The following is an 18,814-nucleotide window of genomic DNA, read 5'->3' on the forward strand; positions in this document are numbered from 1 at the left end:
AGTGTAAGTGCTGTGATACAGGAGGGTCAGGGAGCAGTGGGAGGTGGTAGAAGGGAAGTATATAAACCCTAGGTTAATTAAGGCGTGGTTCCCTGTAGACTAGGGAGGGTTGCTACGGGTTAATTGGAGCACCTGTAATCAATTAAGGCCCTGTTAGAAACCTAATAAAACCCCCTGCTTCAGGCAGTTAGGGGGAAGGAGAGAGGACTGGAGCTTGGAGGTGTGCGCTGTAAGACTTGGAGGAACAGAAAACCAGAGTAAGGGAGACTTTGCCCAGCAGGGGAGGGACATTCCCTCCCCCAGTGTTTAAGGACTGAAGGTAACCCACCCAAGGGGGAAGAGGGTAAGAACCTACAGGGGTTGAGAGGGGCTGGGACTCAGAGTGAGGAGCAAACCCAGACCCCTCTCCCGCTTCCCTCCTTTACCACCTTCCTGGGCCACTAGTGGGGCCCTTGGTGCCCCAAGAGCAGGGGTAAGGGGTGGTATTTTAGCCCCCCCCCCACCAAGAAAAGTGCAGGACCCACCCTACTATATTGACCATCTTGTCACAGTGCCCAATGAAATTAATCAAAAGGCTCTTTTGATTCCAATGGGAGTAGGATCAAGTCTTCAGGGAGCTGTCCAGTCCAGCTGGTGTGCAGTTCCGCATCCCAGCTCATTTCCCTTTCAAACATACATTTCACTTCTCAATAAGGGTCCCACTCCTGTGCAATCAGGTGGGTACTGCTGTTTTAAAAACAATACAGTCGGTGTTCTTTGAGTTACACAAAAATAAAATCTTCCACAAATACTCTAGATTAGCTAGGTGTTAGAGGCACACAGAAGTTGCATCGTATAGCTAGGCAGTAAACACTGCATGATACACCCTGTTCTCATTCACACTAGTGTAAATCCAGAGTAACCCCAGTGTCGACAGAAGTCTGTGAATTTGGCCCCAATCCTGCAATTAGATCTGTGAGAAGGGAGTCCCTGTGCAGGTGTGCAGCCCCAGCGAAGCCCGTGTGCATCAGATGAGAGCAGAATTTGGCCCTATTTCTATTCCTCAAGCACGAAAGAAAAAGTGAGTTTGGGGAGAATTTATGGTTAAAATTCTTTACAATCATGCCTTCAATTTATTTTGTCTTATCTGTGGCCTAAAGATGCTTCTCTTACCCAGCGGGCTAAATAAATTCTTTTAAAGTAAATAAAATGATGCCCAAAGCAAACTAAAAACCCTCATGTTCAGCTTTTCCAGTTACTGGTGCTTTAAGGAAAATGCCAGTGTGCTGTAAAAGTTATTCTAATTACTATAAGTACAAAGAAATGTAAACCAGTAAAAATGCTTGTGAATAATATTTAAAAAGAATATGTAGCCATCAAAGAGGAGGCTTCTAATTTGACAGTTGGAAAAATGCAGAATAGGACTATAGAATAGCTCTCTTACTAGACAGCTGGAAAGGGACTTACAAAGTTGATGTAAAGATCTTTATTTTTTAAAATTAATTTAACAGTTTACACAAGTGTTAAATTAACCAGAAGTGAATAAGATACATCAAGGACTTTACAGCTACTCAAACTCTGATTTCCCATGCTCTCTAATGGAAAGGCGTATTTTTTTCTATCCTATTCTGTATCAAGCTTTGCCTCCAACTGAGAAGAATTATTAAAACGGCAGTCTCAACGAGTGGGACGCAGTACCATTTATTCAGTGGAGATGGTGAAACCATTACAGGTCTTTCTACGGACTGCTTTGAGAACTCTTTTTTACAGCATACATATTCTTATTCAGTATTTATCTAGCCATCTATGGCATTAGAATTACCGTAATCACTGGAGTTTTCAACCCTAGACTGAGGTTGTCGTGGAGAAGCTTTTAGGGCCAGAAGCTTAGCTTGTATAAGGCCTGGTCTACACTACCCGCCTGAATCGGCGGGTAGAAATCGACCTCTCGGGGATCGATTTATCGCGTCCCGTCAGGACGCGACAATCGATCCCCGAATCGACGCTCTTACTCCACCAGCGAAGGTGGGAGTAAGAGCCGTCGACGGGAAGCCGCGGAGGTCGATTTTGCCGCCGTCCTCACAGCGGGGTAAGTCGGATGCGATACGTCGAATTCAGCTACGCTATTCGCGTAGCTGAATTTGTGTATCTTAAATCGACCCCCCCCGTAGTGTAGATGTAGCCTCAATTGGTGAAACTCCACTGATGGAGCTATGCAGATTTACACCAGCTGAGGATCTGGCCCCTAGTGTATAGAAAACTGTTAACACTTTGAATCCTGCCAAAAGCACCTTTAACGTTGGTCCGTCCGACCACGTTTGCAGGTCTAACTGAGCCGAAGGAGGGAAATTACCACATCTAATGACTACTTGTCTGTGCTGGATGTTCACAGCTGTCAGGTAGATTCAACTTCTTTCAGGAGATAACAATGACAGAGGAAAGCATGGACTAAGACAAGGAGAGGTAGCACACACCAGCAGGGGAAGCTGTTACAATAGAGAGGTATGACGGTGTATCTGTCGTGGAAACAAGTCAATTCTCCCCTAAACGTGAGATTTAATGGTGTGAGGTTGTCTGATTAAAATATAATTATGCAAACCATTGTTGCTACCACTGCTATATATTTGCAGCAAATCTTATACAAAATATAACTCATGGCCAGAAAGGGTTAAGCAGTTTGCAGGCTGAAGAGCCCACTTTAAAGTCTTTAGAAAGGTATGCGAATGGTAATTAAGGCCATTCATGGTAAATAGGCTAGAACTTTGAAATGCAAACCTATGTTGTTAGAAGTTAGAGGTAATATTGATTGTGTGTATCTTTGGTGCTAGCCATGTAAACAGACAGTTCCTGTCTGTCACTATAACTATTAATTCAGAGATCAAAAGAACATCCTAGCATTTAAATGAATTGTAAACACGGGATCTCTCTGTATTCATCTCTCTCTGAAATATATAGCAGATCATTGGTGAATGGTGGAGGAACAGGCAATTGTCTTATGTTAATTCACATAGCTAAGTACCAGTGATGGACCCACTTCAAAGATGCCCTGATTACCTATTGTTCCCCGAGGGACTCCAACTTGTCAAAGAAGACCTGAAATTGTATAAAAGATCCTGGGGCCCTGATCCTTTTAATCTCAGATCTGCTTAAGCTTCATCAGGGGACGTTTGAGTCACAAGATGAGATCCCAGTTCAGCTGGTCCACCCTGGATAGGATATTGGACATTGGACTATAACCTATGAACTAAATTCTAAAGGAATTCTTTGCAACTACAAAGCTCACCATCTCTATGTATCTGAACCTTAAGAATTAAATTCATGTCTGTATGTATATTGATCTTTTAACCATACTCTCTCTTCTTTTTAAATAAATTTTAGTTTAGTTAATAATAATTGGCTGTAGCGTGTATTTGGGTAAGATCCAGAATATTCATTAATCTGGGAGGTAATGTGTCCAATCCTGTGGGATTGGTAGAACCTTTTCTTTGATATGATGAAATAAGATTTTCAGAAATCTTCATCATATTTGACTTGGGTACCTGGACGGAGACCTGAGGCTGGGTTACTTCAAGGGAACTGTGTTGTTGGCTTCTGGGCAACCAGTGAGGTAACAAAGAAGCTGTTTTATGCTGGCTTGGTAAAGCTAAGTCTTGGAATATCCACCAGCATTTGGGGGATTGTCTGCCCCATTCTTTGCAGTTCACCCTAATTGAGTGAACCCAGTTGGCCCCCACTGCGACCCCAGTCACAAATGGATTTTCCTGATATTGAGTTTGGAGCAAATCCTGCCCTTGGTGTGTAAGGCCATGATTGCAGCGCAGTAGAACTGTCCCTGGCAGTCCATATCCTCCTGGCATTATAGTGCCATAGTCCATGGAGAGTCCCTCAGCACCAGAGAACAGGGAATCTCTGGGCAAGGCAGAGGCCAGAAGAGGGGTAAGACCAGTGGGTCTGCAAACATATGGCCATGTAGTGGGTCTGTCAAATGCAAAGCATAGCCCAAGTCCTCTTTGGAGCTCAGCAGGCTATGGGGAACGAAGCTGCTGGTAGGGAAGGAGAGAAAGGCAGGGAAAGGGGAAATTAGATCTTTGAAAAGAACCATGAAAACTGACTCAAGGATAAAAGGCTCAGATGGGAAAGGATTCAGTGGAAAAACTACCAGGACATGAACATTTCTATTTTGTTTACAGACAGTGAGGGGTGGTGAATGCCTGCCTTCTTCTGAGAAGACAATGAGTTAATCTTTCCCCCCCGTGTAGGCAAAAGTCTCCAGAAACCTGCCCTGACTGAAGGTGGAGACAGTGACGGATGCAGGCAGACTCCAGCAGGAGGCCATTCCTCATGAAAGATGGGATCCTGCTCCCACTGAACATCAGCAGTTTTGCCATTGACACTGTAGGGAGCAGGGTGAGCTCCAGGAGGATGAAAGCAGGGAGATTTGAGGAAGTCATCAAGGAAAATGGACTGGGAACTTGGTGAGAGCAAGAAAGAAACCCTGGCCTGATCCTCCAGCGCCTTGCACCGTCATTGATGCCTGGGCAGAGTGGGGTAAAATGCCACCAGGTCAGATGGAAGAGTTTTACAGCCACCTTGCACGGATGTTACACAAGGCAATGGAAAAACAGATCCCCCAATACAGAAATAGGATAGTGCAGTTTGCTTTGCTCTCCTCAAGAGCCCTTTTGCAATCACTGGTGATCAGCAAGGGGACTATAACTACCATGACAAATGGAGATCTGTCTGCAACAAAAGAACAAACTTTCTCCTCCACAAGGAGGGCCTAAAATCCAAGGGAACCTGCAACCTCACATCTAAGTTCCATGCATTTTTGTGAAGCTCTTAGTTCATCCCCTAGGCATAATTTTTCTTTTTAGAGACAGGCACCTTCTGTTTAAGGAGGGAATCCCCCACATTGTGCTGAATTAGCTCAGGGCCGGACTCCAGTTGAGTCAATAAGGGCTATTCTCAGCTACACACGGATAACCCCAGGGACTTAGTGTGTCCATAAAGAAAAATTTGACCCCTATCCTTTGGTCTCTCAACTATAGCTTCTTAGAGGCTTTAACAGCATCTGCTGCCAGATGTTTAAGTCAATCAAGTAAGGATTTTTATTATACACACCCTCCCATACCCCTTCCTCCCACATCTTAGCTTTGTTTTGCATTGACTTCAATAAGAGATTAAGTAGCAGACGTCCCCAGGTGGGGATTTAAATTTCTAACTCACAGCCACGCCTGCTGACAACCGAAACTGGATTTTTGGAGAGGACAATGCCACATTCTTTACTGATAGTCAGACACAATGAACAAGAGAGTGAAAAGATATTTTGTTAAACCCAGCAGAAGGGTTGGCGTTAATGGTAATGGAGCGTAAAGGCACAAAAACCATGGAGAAAGCAAGACCACATCTTCCAGCTCCACTGAAAACACCCTCGTTTGCAGGGAAGTCAGAAGAGTGCAAGGTGGGCATCAGTTGTTTAAGAAGCATTTCACATCCCTGTCCTCAGCTGAGAGATCCATTGTACGGGCACTTAGTCAATCCAGCTGCTGCGTGTCTGGCCTACCTGTTGCAGCAGGCAGATTTCAGAGAGGCTCCACTCAGAAAGGCATAGGTGCTGGAACTAGGGGTGCAGGGGGTGCTAAAGCACCTCCTGGATTGAAGTGATTTCCATCACATACAGGATTTAGTTTGGTTCAATGGCTCTCGGCACCCCTCTATAAAAATTGTTCCGGCCCCCCTGCTGAAAGGGGTAGAACCACAGCACAATCTCCAGCCCTGGAAAGGGGGTCTGTTGAAGGAAGGTCTGCAGAAAGTGAAAGGCAGCATATGAACCATATTGCTCTCTCCCTTTCTCCCACCCCAACCCAATGAGCTAGGCTCAGCAGACTTCTCACACCCAGCTACGGCTTTAAAAGTGTCCAGTCTAGAGGCTAAGGCCCTTACCTTCAAATATGGCTGAACTAGGCTCTGTGCAGGACCTTCTTCCCCTGGGGTCCATCATGACCTCAGAGCGGCTCTAAGTCACAGCCAGCTGCCAGGATCCCCAAGGAGCTGTTAGTCCTGCTAGGGAATCACCTGGATGCAGGAGCCCTCTGGCCATGCCTCCTAATGCAGGGTCTGTGTGGGGAGTGGCCTAGAGCCCTTCTCCCCATCCCCCGACCAGCTGCGCAAATCCCCAGCTGGCCATTTCAGTCAACATTGCTACATCTTTGCACCACCTGGGTAGAGGAGCATTTTAGCAACCAGCCAGGTGTCCAGGCCACTGCCAGTTATTGGGATGAACTATCAATTATTCTGCTTCTTGCAATTAGCCATTTAGTAGGCCTTTGCAGGAACTTAGCATAATTAAGGCAAGCCGGGAAGCGGGGGGAATTGCTCTCACATGAAGTGAGCTTGACTTTACACCCTCTCTGATATGCTGGGGTAAACGTCTGTGGAAAACAGGAAGTCTGGATATATTTCAGGGCTGCTGTTATGGGGAAATACGACTGCCTGAGTAACTGCTTGCTTAATTATTTTTTTGAGGATATATTTTTGTAACCCCTGCTTCTTGCCTAGTGACTGATTTTATGTAACACTTTTCATGTCTCGGTAACTTTTTGAGTATAAGAGGGGAACTGTGGGTTTGGGTCAAGCGGATCGCTTAATGGACACATCGAGAAGATCTCCAGCCATAGGCGGAAGATTGGCCACTGGAAACCTGCGTCTGAGTCACCTGAATACTGCTCCAAACTCCTCAGGGGTAATTATCGGTTTGGGATGCTCTATAACCTATTGTGTTTGTGTGTGCTTGAGACTAAACAAAGCAGTGACTTTGAGTAAAGGTATTCCAGTGGGAATGATGGAGACTAATAAAGTGCTGGCTTTAAGTGAACACATGTGGTTTTGACTCGTCTGTGCTGGCCATATAGCAGACGGAAGCGCTGCATCTCCCTTGTCCTGATACCACCTTGCATAGATTAAAGTTACCGAGAGCTTTGGGTTCGGGAAACCCCGGGTAACACCTGAGCAGCACAAATGAGCCAGAACAGAGCTGAGGATGTGCCTCTAACAGTGGGGAGACGCCTCTGCACATCTTTCATGTGCCAACTTATGAGCCACACCAGCTATCCAACTCTTGCTGTGTATTCCTAGAGCTTAGGCACCAGCTGTGGGCTAGCTCTGCATTCGAGATACACATCCGTGGCTTCCCTCCCTACTCTAGAATCCTTCCAACCAGAATTGCAGCAAGTGGCCCTGATAGCCAAGCTCTGAAGATCCATGGGTCTTTGCATTCCTGTGCCTGCTAGTAACTAGTGAGCTGAATGGCTAATGGAACCCCTGCCTTACCAGAGGCACGACCCAAAGGTCTCCTGATTGGAGGAGTACCTGGCCTCACTGATTGGTCCAGCTACACTATTCAAGCCAGAAGGAGGCACAGGAAGTTGTCCGTGCAACTGGATGAATTCCTGGCTTACTGCAACTTTGGACTTTGCCTTCCTGCCTCATTCCTGTGCACTGCTCTCTTGCCTTGTTCCTGATCCCTGTCCCGGGCTCTAACTCTTGTTCCAGCTCTGACCCTTGGCTTGACTCCTTATTCTGATCACTAGGTCTGACTGGCCAAGCCCCTGATCATTACACAAGGGGGACAGGCTCACCACATTACAACACATTCGGAGGATTCATGAAACATTGTAGCACGTCTGTAAGACCGGGCTGCTATTTCTCGGATCCAAATGACCCTATGTTCCCCTGCAGAAGTTACCAGTGACTGTGCAGAAAGATTTAACTTTCCTTGGACCTCATCATGAGCGACAGTGCAGGGCCAGGTGCCTAGCATCCTCCGCTCACACTGAGAATCCTCTATTTATTCAGCAGTTGCAAGCTGGACATTTGACATTTATCAGATTAGATGCTCTGTGCATTCATAGGTAATTTCTGGGCAGGGAAAGGTAAATTCTAAGTTGTTAATATACTGAATGTCTCTCTTACACTGCTTGTTTGAATCATTCAGCCTATCAATCACTTTAAATCATACTTCTCCCAATGCCAGTCCCACAAATTCCACTCTGGGTAATCGCATGCCTATGATGGAGATTTTTATGAACTAAGTGAATTCATGAACTATGAATAAGAAAATCCTTACTCTTAAAAGAAAGCCAGTGACACTAAGAGTTTCTACTTTTTTATATCCTTCCTTACAGCAGGGTGGGATATAAGGATACTAAAAGTTTTGCAACCCTCATATGATATTTTGAATTAGACTCACACTCCTAAAATCTCTCTCTCTCATGTGTAGCCAAAGACTCAAAAAGTAATAGCAATTTTTAAAAAATACATCAGAAGCAGGAAGCCTGCTAAACAACGAGTGGGGCCACTGGACAATCGAGATGATAAAGGAGCAGTCAAGGCATATAAGGCCATTGTGGAAAAACTAAATTAATTCTTTGCATCGGTCTTCATGGCTGAGGATGAGAGAGAGATTCCCAAACTTGAGCCATTCTTTTTAGGTGACAAATTTGAGGAACTGTCCCAGATTGAGGTGTCATTAGAGGAGATTTTGGAACAAACTGATAAATTAAACAGCAATAAGTCACCAGAACCAGATGGTATTCACCCAAGAGTTCCGAAGGAACTCAAATGTGAAATTGCAGAAATACTAACTGTAGCCTGTAACCTATCATTTAAACCCGCTTCTGTACCAGATGACTGGAGGATAGTTAACGTGACGCCAATTTTTAAAAAGGGCTCCAGAGGTGATTGTGGCAATTACATGCTGGTAAAACTAACTTCAGTACCGGGCAAACTAGTTGAAACTATAGTAAAGAACAGAATTATCAGACACATAGATGAACATGATTTGCTGGGGAAGAGTCAACATGGTTTTTGTAAAGGGAAATCATGCCTCACTCTCTGAGGGGGTCAAGCAGCATGTGGACAAGGGGGATCCAGTGGATATGGTGTACTTAGATTTTCAGAAAGCCTTTGACAAGGTCCCTCACCAAAGGCTCTTAAGCAAAGTAAGCTGTGATGGGGTAAGAGGGAAGATCCTCTCCTGGACTGATAAGAAGTTAATATATAGGAAACAAAGGATAGGAATAAATTATCAGTTTTCAAAATGGAGAGAGGTAAATAGTGATGTCCCCAAGGGGTCTGTACTGGGACCATCCTATTCAACATATTCATAAATGATCTGGAAAAAGGGGTAAACAGTGAGGTGGCAAAATTTGCAGATGATACAAAACTACTCAAGGTAGTTAAGTCCAAAGCAGACTGCGAAGCATTACAAAGGGATCGAACAAAACTGGGTGACTAGGCAACAAAATGGCAGATGAAATTCAATGTTGATAAATGCAAAGTAATGCACATTGGAAAACATTATCCCAACTATACATATAAAATGATGGCGTCTAAATTAGTTGTTACCACTCAAGAAAGAGACCTTGGAGTCATTGTGGATAGTTCTCTGAAAACATCCACTCAATGTGCAGCGGCAGTCAAAAAAGTGAACAGAATGTTGGGCATCATTAAGAAAGGGATAGATAAGACAGAAAACATCATATTGCCTTTATATAAATCCATGATACACCCACAACTTGAATACTGCGTGCAGATGTGGTCGCCCCATCTCAAAAAAGATGTATTTGAATTGGAAAAGATACAGTAAAGGGCAACAAAAATGATTAGGGGTATGGAACGGCTTCCATATGAGGAGAGATTAATAAGACTGGGACTTTTCAGCTTGGAAAAGAGACGACTAAGGGTGGGGAATATGATAGAGGTCTATAAAATCATGACTGGTGTGGAGAAAGTAAATAAGGAAGTGTTATTTACTCTCTCATAACAGAAGAAGTAGGGGTCACCAAATGAAATTAATAGGCAGCAGGTTTAAAACAAACAAAAGGAAATATTTCTTCACACAACGCACAGTCAACATGTGGAACTCTTTGCCAGAGGATGCTGTGAAGACCAAGACTCTAACAGGGTTCAAAAAAGAACTAGATAAATTCATGGAGGACAGGTTGATCAATGGCTATTAGCTAAGATGGGCAGGGATGGTATCCCTAGCCTCTGTTTGCCAGAAGCTGGGAATGGGCAACAGGGGATGGATCACTTGATGATTACGTGTTCTGTTCATTCCCTCTGAAGCACCTGGCATTGGCCACTGCTGGAAGACAGGATACTGGGCTAGATGGACCTTTGGTCTAAGCCAGTATGGTCGTTCTTTTCCCAATGGCCAGATCTTGCACACAAGAGCAGGCAGATTGACTGCGACACCAACATATTTAGACTGTTTTGTGAATGTCCGATCAAGGTACTGAACGGGACTGTCCTTTTCCAGTTTACCTAGGCCAGCAAACATTCCAAGTGCTGCCTGAAGCATTAAGGTCTGCTGCTATCTGGAATTTTTCAGAATTCCTTCATGTTGTTTTTGCAATAATTTCATAAGTTCAAATCACCAGAGTTTAAATTGCCTGGTTTAATATTTTTTTGGATGGCAGCTGAGGGAAGCTAGGGAAAGAATATGGTAGTATTTAAGGTCAAGATCCTGAAATTGGATCCTTGCAATAGGATTTTTGCAGAACCCTACTGAACGGGGGGGTGGGGAGCTCTGCCCACAGGAACCCTAACCCTTGGGCAGGGAGCCCTACCCACAGGAACCCTATCCATGGACAGCAGGTATAATAGGCCATGGGAGCTGCCGGGGCCACTGGTTGGGGGTTTGGCAGGAGAAGTTTTTACTTTATTATGCCCCATGCAGGTTCCAGGGCAGCTTAGGTGGCGGTATGTGATATTCAGCTTCCAGGGCTCATCAGTAATCTCCCTGGACTCCAGAGAGATTACTGAGGAACCAAGGAAGATGAGTAGCAAATACCTCCTCCCCAGCTGCCCTGGAACCTGCATGGGGCATATCAAAACTTTCTTCGAGAGAGTGAGAGCTTTTCCCCAGGGCGGCTTGGGGTCTGGGGAGGGGTGGCCCGGCGCAGCTGTGGCTGGCCCGGGGCTTCTCGGTGCAGGTGGGGGGACTCAGGGTACCTCCGGGCAGATAGGGGGGTGGGGGGAGATCCAGGCTGTGGCTGGCCTAGGACTCCTCCGGGTAGTTGGGGGGTGGGGCTCTGCCCGGCTCATAGCTCCGGACAAGGGTGGGGGGCGTTCGGGCCGCCGGCCATCCTGGGGCTCCTCTGGCCGAGGGTGGGGCAGGGGGTCTCAGGGCTCCGGCTACAGAGAGGGGACGCAATAGAAAGGGGTGTAGCCAAGGGTTAGCGTCCCTGAAGGAGGGCTCCACACACTGCCCATGACCCTATCGCTAACTACACGTGATCTACCCTTTGGAACCCTAAACTTAGGATGGGGATCCCAACCCATAGGAACACTAATGGTAGGGCGGGGAGCCCTATGCATAGGAACCCTAACCCTAGGGCGGGGAGCTCTACCCATAAAAACCCTAACCCAGACTCCAAGTGGCCGACCAATAGGAACCCTAACCCTAGGTGGGGATCCTTACACGTAGGAACCCTAACCCTCGGACGGGGAGCCCTACCTATAGGAACCCTAACCCTCACTCAATGTGGCCTACCCATAGGAACCCTCAACCTAAATCCAAGTGACCTACCCATAAGAACCCTAACTCCAAGAGGCCTAACCATACAAACCCTAACCCTAGGATGGGGAGCCCTACCCATAGGAACCCTAACCAGAGGGACTGGAGCCCTACCCATAAGAAACCTAACACAAACTCCAAGTGGCCTACACATAGGAACTCTAACTCTAGGTTGGGGATCCCTACACATAGGCACCCTAACACTAGGGTATGAGACTATATGCTAGTGCCAGAGTCCTCCCACCTGAATCTGAGTGCAGGAGTGGGTCTTAGTGACGGATAACATTCTTAATTTAATTAATTCAGATTAACATTTCTAATGCACTTTGAAGAAGAGAAAGACTATGAACACTATTTTTCTGGGTTAGGTATCTGTAAAACTGAATTAAATCTGTATTCCTATTAACCTTCAGAGTTAGCATTTGGACTCAAATTAAAGGGAGAAGACAGTCAACTAAAACAAGGACAAACATCTGTCTCAAGTTTTGTTTTTAAAACCTATTACCCTTAAACAAGATGTGAGAATGCAACACCTGAAAGAGATCAGAGAAGAATCTCATCCTCTCCCCTTTGTACATTTGACAAATCTGTGTCTAGTCAGTTTCACTGTTGCCCTTGTACAGACCGCTAGGGCCTGAACCTGCATTTTTACTCAGGCATGGCACTACTTCTGTGAATACATGTAAGCACTTGTAAGTCTTGACAAGATCAAAGCCATGGTTGGTTTCCCCCTCTGTTTGTGTGGGTCCTTTACACAGCAATAGGGGAGAGAAAAAACATAAAAAGAACAGGGAAACATGACTGTGAAGCCACAGAAGTTAGCAGGGAGACTCAGACACAAGTGAAGGATTTGAAAGTACTTTTAAACTCATCTTTTGAAACCAATTAGATTTCAAGCCAAATATGTGCCATTAATAGAAACAAGCCTCAGTTCCTAGCAACACGTGAAGTCATGTGCAGTTTCCACTCAAACAAGAGTAATCTTTCACCTGTAACTATAATCCTTAAAGAGGGAACTAGATACATTTAGATATGGGTAAAACACCAAGGATCACAGACCAAAGACTGGAAGGTCAGGGAACTTGCACTTTACTTAGCAATTCAATTACACCTTCTTTAGTAAGGAACATGATCTCGCCAGTGTTTTGATTCCAAACTTCAAACTCGGGGGGATTATCAAAAACTTTCTTCCCAGCTATTATAACATACGGGTAACCAAGTCTGTTAGCATCTTTTAATCTTTTACCAATGGTCAAGTGAGTCCTGTCATCCAGCACAGCTTCCCCTTTAATCTGAGGCACGGCTTCGACAATACTGTCATATAAATTATCCATTAGCACCGCACCCATCTCTTCCTTGCTGCCTTTCTTAGGGGGAATGAGGCAGACCTGGTAAGGTGCAATGAGGGCTGGCCAACGGATGCTGTCTTCTGTTGAAAGCACCTCGACAGAAGCAGCCAGAATCCGAGTTATGCCCAAGCCATAGCAACCCATTTCTGCTAGGACAGGTTTGTTTTGGGCAGTGTGGAAGTTGACATTAAAAACAGAAGAGTACTTGGTGCCCAGATAAAACGTATGCCCAACTTCAATCCCTTTGCTCTCAGACAGTTTTCCTTTGCAAACTGGGCAGTCTGTCTGGTCAGGATTTATTGTTTCCACGTTGGCTGAAAAACTACAGTTGGAGCAGATCATCAGCCTGTCCTCTCCAATGCCTGCGGGGAGCTGGAACTCGTGGGACATGCTCCCTCCAATGCTGCCCGTATCTGCCTGCACTTTGACAAAGTGGAACCCCAAGCTGTTAAACACGTTGCAGTAGGCCTCACACACCAGGCTGTAGGTCTGGCGAGCAGCTTCCTCACAGGTGTCAAATGTGTACATGTCCTTCATGTAGAATTCCCTGCTGCGCAGCAAGCCAAAACGGGGCTTGGGCTCATCTCGAAACTTCCGTGTTATCTGATATAGCAGGAGCGGCAGCTGCTTGTAGGACAAGTTCGCTTGGGAGGCAATCAGGTCTGCGATGGTCTCTTCGTGAGTTGGCCCCAGACAGTACTCTTTGCTGTGTCTGTCTGCAAGTCGGAAGAGCTCTTTGCCCATTAAATCCCACCGCCCACTGGTTCTCCAGAGCTCTGCAGAACTTAAACTGGGCATATTTAGCTTCTGCCCCCCGATAGCCTGCATTTCTTGGTCTATCACCTTGACAAGCTTCTCCATTGCTCGAACAGTGTAAGGCATGTAGTAGTAGCAGCCGGGGCTAGAGGGGTAGATTAACCCTGCTTGTATCATCAGCCTCTGACTCTTACATGTCAGATCGTCAGGTTTGCTCTCCAGCCCAACCACACTGTCCTCCCGAAGATTCAGAGGCTGAAAGAGCTGGGACAGCACCAGACGCTTTGCTCTGTGAGTGGGGCCATGGTGACATCTATAAAGATACTGCCTCTGGAGGACACGGGTTGTCAGACCAGGAAGCAATTCCTTCCATCGTCTTAGCAGCCATTCCACCCCCAGAGCCATGGAGGAACCTCTGTCAAACCTGCAGTGGGACAGAGTGCCATGCACATAAAGCATTACCATAGCCATATGAACATCAATTATTTTAGCTCAGGAACATCCCAAGTGAGGGCCACCTTCCACTGACATAAGCGAGGGGCAGGCTGCAGCCAACTTCATGGAGGTGTGGCCCACCCCCTGGCATGCCATGCTCCATGCTGACCCAAGTGGCCAAGGCTGCAGAGACAAGAGACTCCCTCCTCCCCCGGTGTTTGCCATAAAACGGAGCATCGCCTGCTGTGACCGGGCACCTCCCCACCCCTCCGGAGCGGCGCATCCCACGCGGGGCCCCGCTGGGCTCGGAGCAGCGCGTTCCCCGCTGCGGGGTCCCGACGCGGCTCAGGCCGCGGGTGTCTAACCGGGGCAGGGCGCGGCAGGCTGGCACGGGCTCCCCTCAGGCGCTGGGCCCCGGCGAGTCTGCAGCGGGAGCTGCTGGCCGGGCTCCCGGGCTCGGCCCCCGCGGCTGCGGAGCTCCCGGCTACGCGCTGCACAACAGACCCGGGAAGGGTGGCGGCTCCCGGGGCAACGGCCTTGGAGCTGCCGGCTGGACCCCGGCACAACCTCCCCTCAAACCCAGCCCGGGGCTACCCCCCGCCCGCGAGCAGCCGCCTCACCCCGGCCCTCCGCCGCGCCCGAAGTTTCCGCCAAGGGCCATGCGATGTGCGCATGCGCCAAAAGAGGCTTCCCGGAGGCTAGGTCTAGCTAGCCAATCAGAAAGAAAGTTCCGTGGCACGTGATGCCCCCGAAACGGCTCAACTCAGGGGATATGCCGGAAGAAACCGTTCTTCGTGACACCGTAGAGAGAGGGTGGCTGGAGCAGGGACTTCCTTCCAGTGGAGACTCTCCTTCCGCTGGGAGGCTAAACTCTATGATCAGTGCTTTCACCGGCTGCCTGGAACGCCTTCATTGGGGAGGGAATCGTTAAATACGGAAATTTAGTCACTATAGGGTTACCATACGTCCGGTTTTTCCCGGACATGTCCGGCTATTCGGCAATCAAACCCCCGTCCGGGGGGAATTGCCAAAAAGCCGCACGTGTCCGGGAAAATGCCTGCCGGGCACTTCCCCTCCCGCGGCGGCTCTGCTCCTCCCCTGACTCTTCGGCTCTGTTTAAGAGCCGAGCTGCCCGAGCGCTACGGGCTTCGGGCAGCCCCCATGCCTCTGGACCCTGCGCCGCCGGAGCCCGGGAGGGGAAGTGCCCGGCCGGGGGCGCAGGTCCGGAGGCATGGGGGCTGCCCGAAGCCCGAGCGCTACCGGCTTCACGGTTCGCCGGGCAGCCTCCAGACCCTGCGCCCCCGTCTGGGCGCTTCCCCTCCCGGGCTCCAGCTGCGCTGGGGAAACGCCGGCCGGGGGCGCAGGGTCTGGGGGCTGCCCGGCAAACCGTGAAGCCGGTAGCGCTCGGGCAGCCCTTTTCGCGTGGCTGGGAGTGGGAGGGAGGAGGGGGCGGAGTTAGGGCGGGGTTGGGGCGGGGCTGGGGGTGGAAAATGGGCAGGGCCAGGGCCCCGTGGAGGGTCCTCATTTTTTATTTGTTAAATACGGTAACCCTAATTTAGTCGCAACGTTAATGTGGGGTGTGCTGCCAGGGCCGACTGTAAAGTATTTGCAACGATGTCATTGCTTATGCCCAAATAAATGTGTTAGTCTCTAAGGTGCCACAAATTGCTGTCTGGAGGTGCACTGCTCAGTGCATTCCCGCGCTGTTCACGTTGGCAGGCTCTAGCTGCTGTACCGCTCTCAGGTCTAGCGGGTGGTATCGCCCATGGTGGCAATGTTAGCACACATTTTGCAAAATTTGGCGTTTTCACAAAAGCACCAGCGCCTGGAGTCATGTGATTATGTGAGAATCGCAGCTTTCATTTTTTTAAAAAAGTAACTCACTAGCCCTTGTGGTTGTGGGGAAAAGCTGGAAAATGGGACCCACGTGTAAGCTAGAAGCTCAAAACCCATAAGGCAACATATAACCCCCCCAACATTTATAACTGTTAAAAATGTCTTCCTGATTTTGGGGGCCTGATTCGTGATTTTTGAACGCTTCTGGTTGGCTGCACGGGGCAGAATCAGAGCATATTTCAACATGGCAAACTGGCTTCAAGTTATTAACTCCAGACTGAGCAGTAATTTGACACAAAGTGTGTTCTGTGAATGTTGCATGCATGTCAACATTCACAGAATGTTAGTGAAAAGGAAGCATGCGGCATCCTCAGCCCTTATCAAAGAGCCAGGTATTGCAGAATTGCCAACATGCAGAAAATGTTGCCAGGCACAATGTCTCAAACACGCCAGGCGGGGACCAGGTCTGAGCATCCAGTTGGTGGCTCCTTGGGGACCTATCAGACTCTTTGCCCCCAGCAAAGGACTGGAGAAAGGATTCCGCGCTGGAGATTGGAAACAGCAAGAGGGGTAAGCAAGAGCACCTGTGACCCTTTCTCTGTGGCCATGGAACCATTTGGAGGAGAGAAACATCCCTCCAGGCTGTAGCCCCTCTGAAAGAGGCCTGGGTAGGTGGGGACACTAAGGGCACGTGTGTGTGTCTACCCAGCCTGTGGCAGTGAGCCTCCCAGCCCAGGTCCACAGACTGCGGCTTAGGCTACAGCACTAAAGTTGGCTGTGAAGATGTTGTAACTCACATTCTGAAGCCTAGGGAGGAGGGTGGGCTTCAGGGCCCAAGCTCCAGCATGAGCCATGACTTTAGGGTGACCAGACAGCAAGTGTGAAAAATCGGGACGGGGGTGGGGGGGTAATAGGAGCCTATATACGAAAAAGACCCCAAAATCGGGACTGTCCCTATAAAATCGGGACATCTGGTCACCCTACATGACTTAGAAGCACTTTCTACACAGCTGTTATTAGTACAAGCCTGAGTCTGTTGACCTGGGCTCAGAGGCTTGCTGCTGCCGTACCGTGACAGGCTGTCTCTCCTCACCCCTCCCTCCCTCTGAGGGGTGGGGTAAAGGCTGTCAAGCAGCGAGTGCATGGAGCTGCCCTCAGCTGTCAGTCAAGAAAGAGTGGCCAGTAGGTACATTAATGCAGCAGAATTAATTTCTACAGACATTGCTTTGAAATCAGGCAACATATTCCTAAATAGCTGGTGTACTGTGACCGCTGCTTCTGACAGCAATAAGACCCGCCTTACTGTTCCCTTTCATCCCCCACCCTGTTTGTTGTATCCACCTGTTGTATCTCATCACATACTTAGATTGTAAGCCCTTTGCACCAGGGACTGTCTTTGTGTTATGTGTGTGTAAATAGCACCAGGCACATTGTGGCCCCGATCTCATTTGGGGCTTGTAGGCATTACCACAATAACAAATAATAAAGATAATAATGATTGAAACAATTTCAATAGACAGTAGCAACGTGGAAGAAATGGCAAGCTTGTCCCTTTTTACACTTTCACAGTGTAAATGTCTTTATTCAATGAAAAATCAATATGCAGCCATTTTTATTTACATGTTGCCCACCCAGTAAATATTGATAGAGCTGCTATAAGACTACATGTTATTTGATGCCGTTATTCACATATGCCTTACGAAACACATCATCTGTCTCCTCTGTAATATATAATTTGGTTTCCATCTGTCTGTTTTACTGGTGAGTCATACGTTGCTAAACAAATGTTATCACCTTCATTTAATAAATTATGTTGACAGGAAATATAAATATTGTAACAAATCCATGGCCATATAGGATCTTTGTGACTGTCACCATGCTGTATCTCCCCAGCCCTACGGCGCTGCGCATTCCATTTCAATGCCCATTTGGAACTTTACAGCAATAGCTGGGGTAGAACTCACAGCCACTACCACTTGAGCTAAAGGAAAATTACCACCTATAGGTGGCAACAAACAGCTAAGCAGTGCTGATTTCATCCAGCAGAGAGCCATGGTTCACATACCTACTTGCTAATTCATTGTACCGCTACTTGGAAGCTGGGATACTTTAAAAGCGATTCTCAGAAACTGAGGATAATTAATTTCAGGCATTACCAGGTTATAATAACCTGGGAGCATCCTAAAAGGCAGAGAAACAGCAGCCCAGTTTCAACCACAATGCAGGCAGGGCCCCTTGGCCCTTTCATTGTGCTGTTCAGCGTATAGGAATTGGGTAGTATCTGTTTAAATAGTTTGTGAACCCTCTAGTAGTGCTCACTGTGTTCTATGGTTTAGAAAGCTGCCAGAGTAGCAGTATATCTGTATAACTGACCTTGCATGTTGTGTGTATTGCGTAAACATGGTTATCTGGACCCCACTGTGCCCAGGTGGTTTCTACATACCATTATTGTTGTGCAGATGGAAAGAGGCCCAACTCTGTGTCTTGGTTCTTGTTTGTTATTGTAATTAAGTTCTTCTTCCAGGGCCTAATTCCCTTCCCACCAAAGAAAATGGGAAATTTGTGACTTATTTTAATGGAAGCAAGATTAGGCCCTCAGAGTATTATCATGGAAAGCGCCTTTCATATCTTTAAAACTCCATTAGAAATCCAGTAAAAGTAGGTAGAGCACCTCACATAAAACAAAATATGCGTATGGCTCAGTGATGTGCTGCTAACAGTTACCCCCACAAACATTTCCGTGATAAACCTAGGTGCTGGAGATATGCACACCCATGGAAAAGGAGAGAGAATCTAGTCATTTGAAACAAAATGCTTTCTCAGAACTAATGTAAAACCAGAGAATGAGGCAAAAATCATAAGACAAAGAAACTTACAT

The 18,814-nt window shown here is 47.4% G+C and overlaps 1 protein-coding gene across 1 annotated transcript; it reads right to left on the reverse strand.

The window, feature by feature from the left end:
• Positions 1-12,632: 12,632 nt before the first annotated feature.
• Positions 12,633-14,779, reverse strand: PARS2 (prolyl-tRNA synthetase 2, mitochondrial). The gene is made up of 2 exons (XM_065409377.1): positions 14,721-14,779; positions 12,633-14,089 (listed from the first exon to the last, which is right to left on the reverse strand). Exons 1-2 carry the CDS (start codon positions 14,759-14,761, stop codon positions 12,634-12,636), a joined length of 1,497 nt encoding a protein of 498 aa, XP_065265449.1. The 5' UTR covers positions 14,762-14,779; the 3' UTR covers position 12,633.
• Positions 14,780-18,814: the final 4,035 nt, after the last annotated feature.

The sequence above is a fragment of the Emys orbicularis genome, chromosome 8 (assembly GCF_028017835.1).
Source record: "Emys orbicularis isolate rEmyOrb1 chromosome 8, rEmyOrb1.hap1, whole genome shotgun sequence".
NCBI classification, from domain to species: domain Eukaryota; kingdom Metazoa; phylum Chordata; order Testudines; family Emydidae; genus Emys; species Emys orbicularis.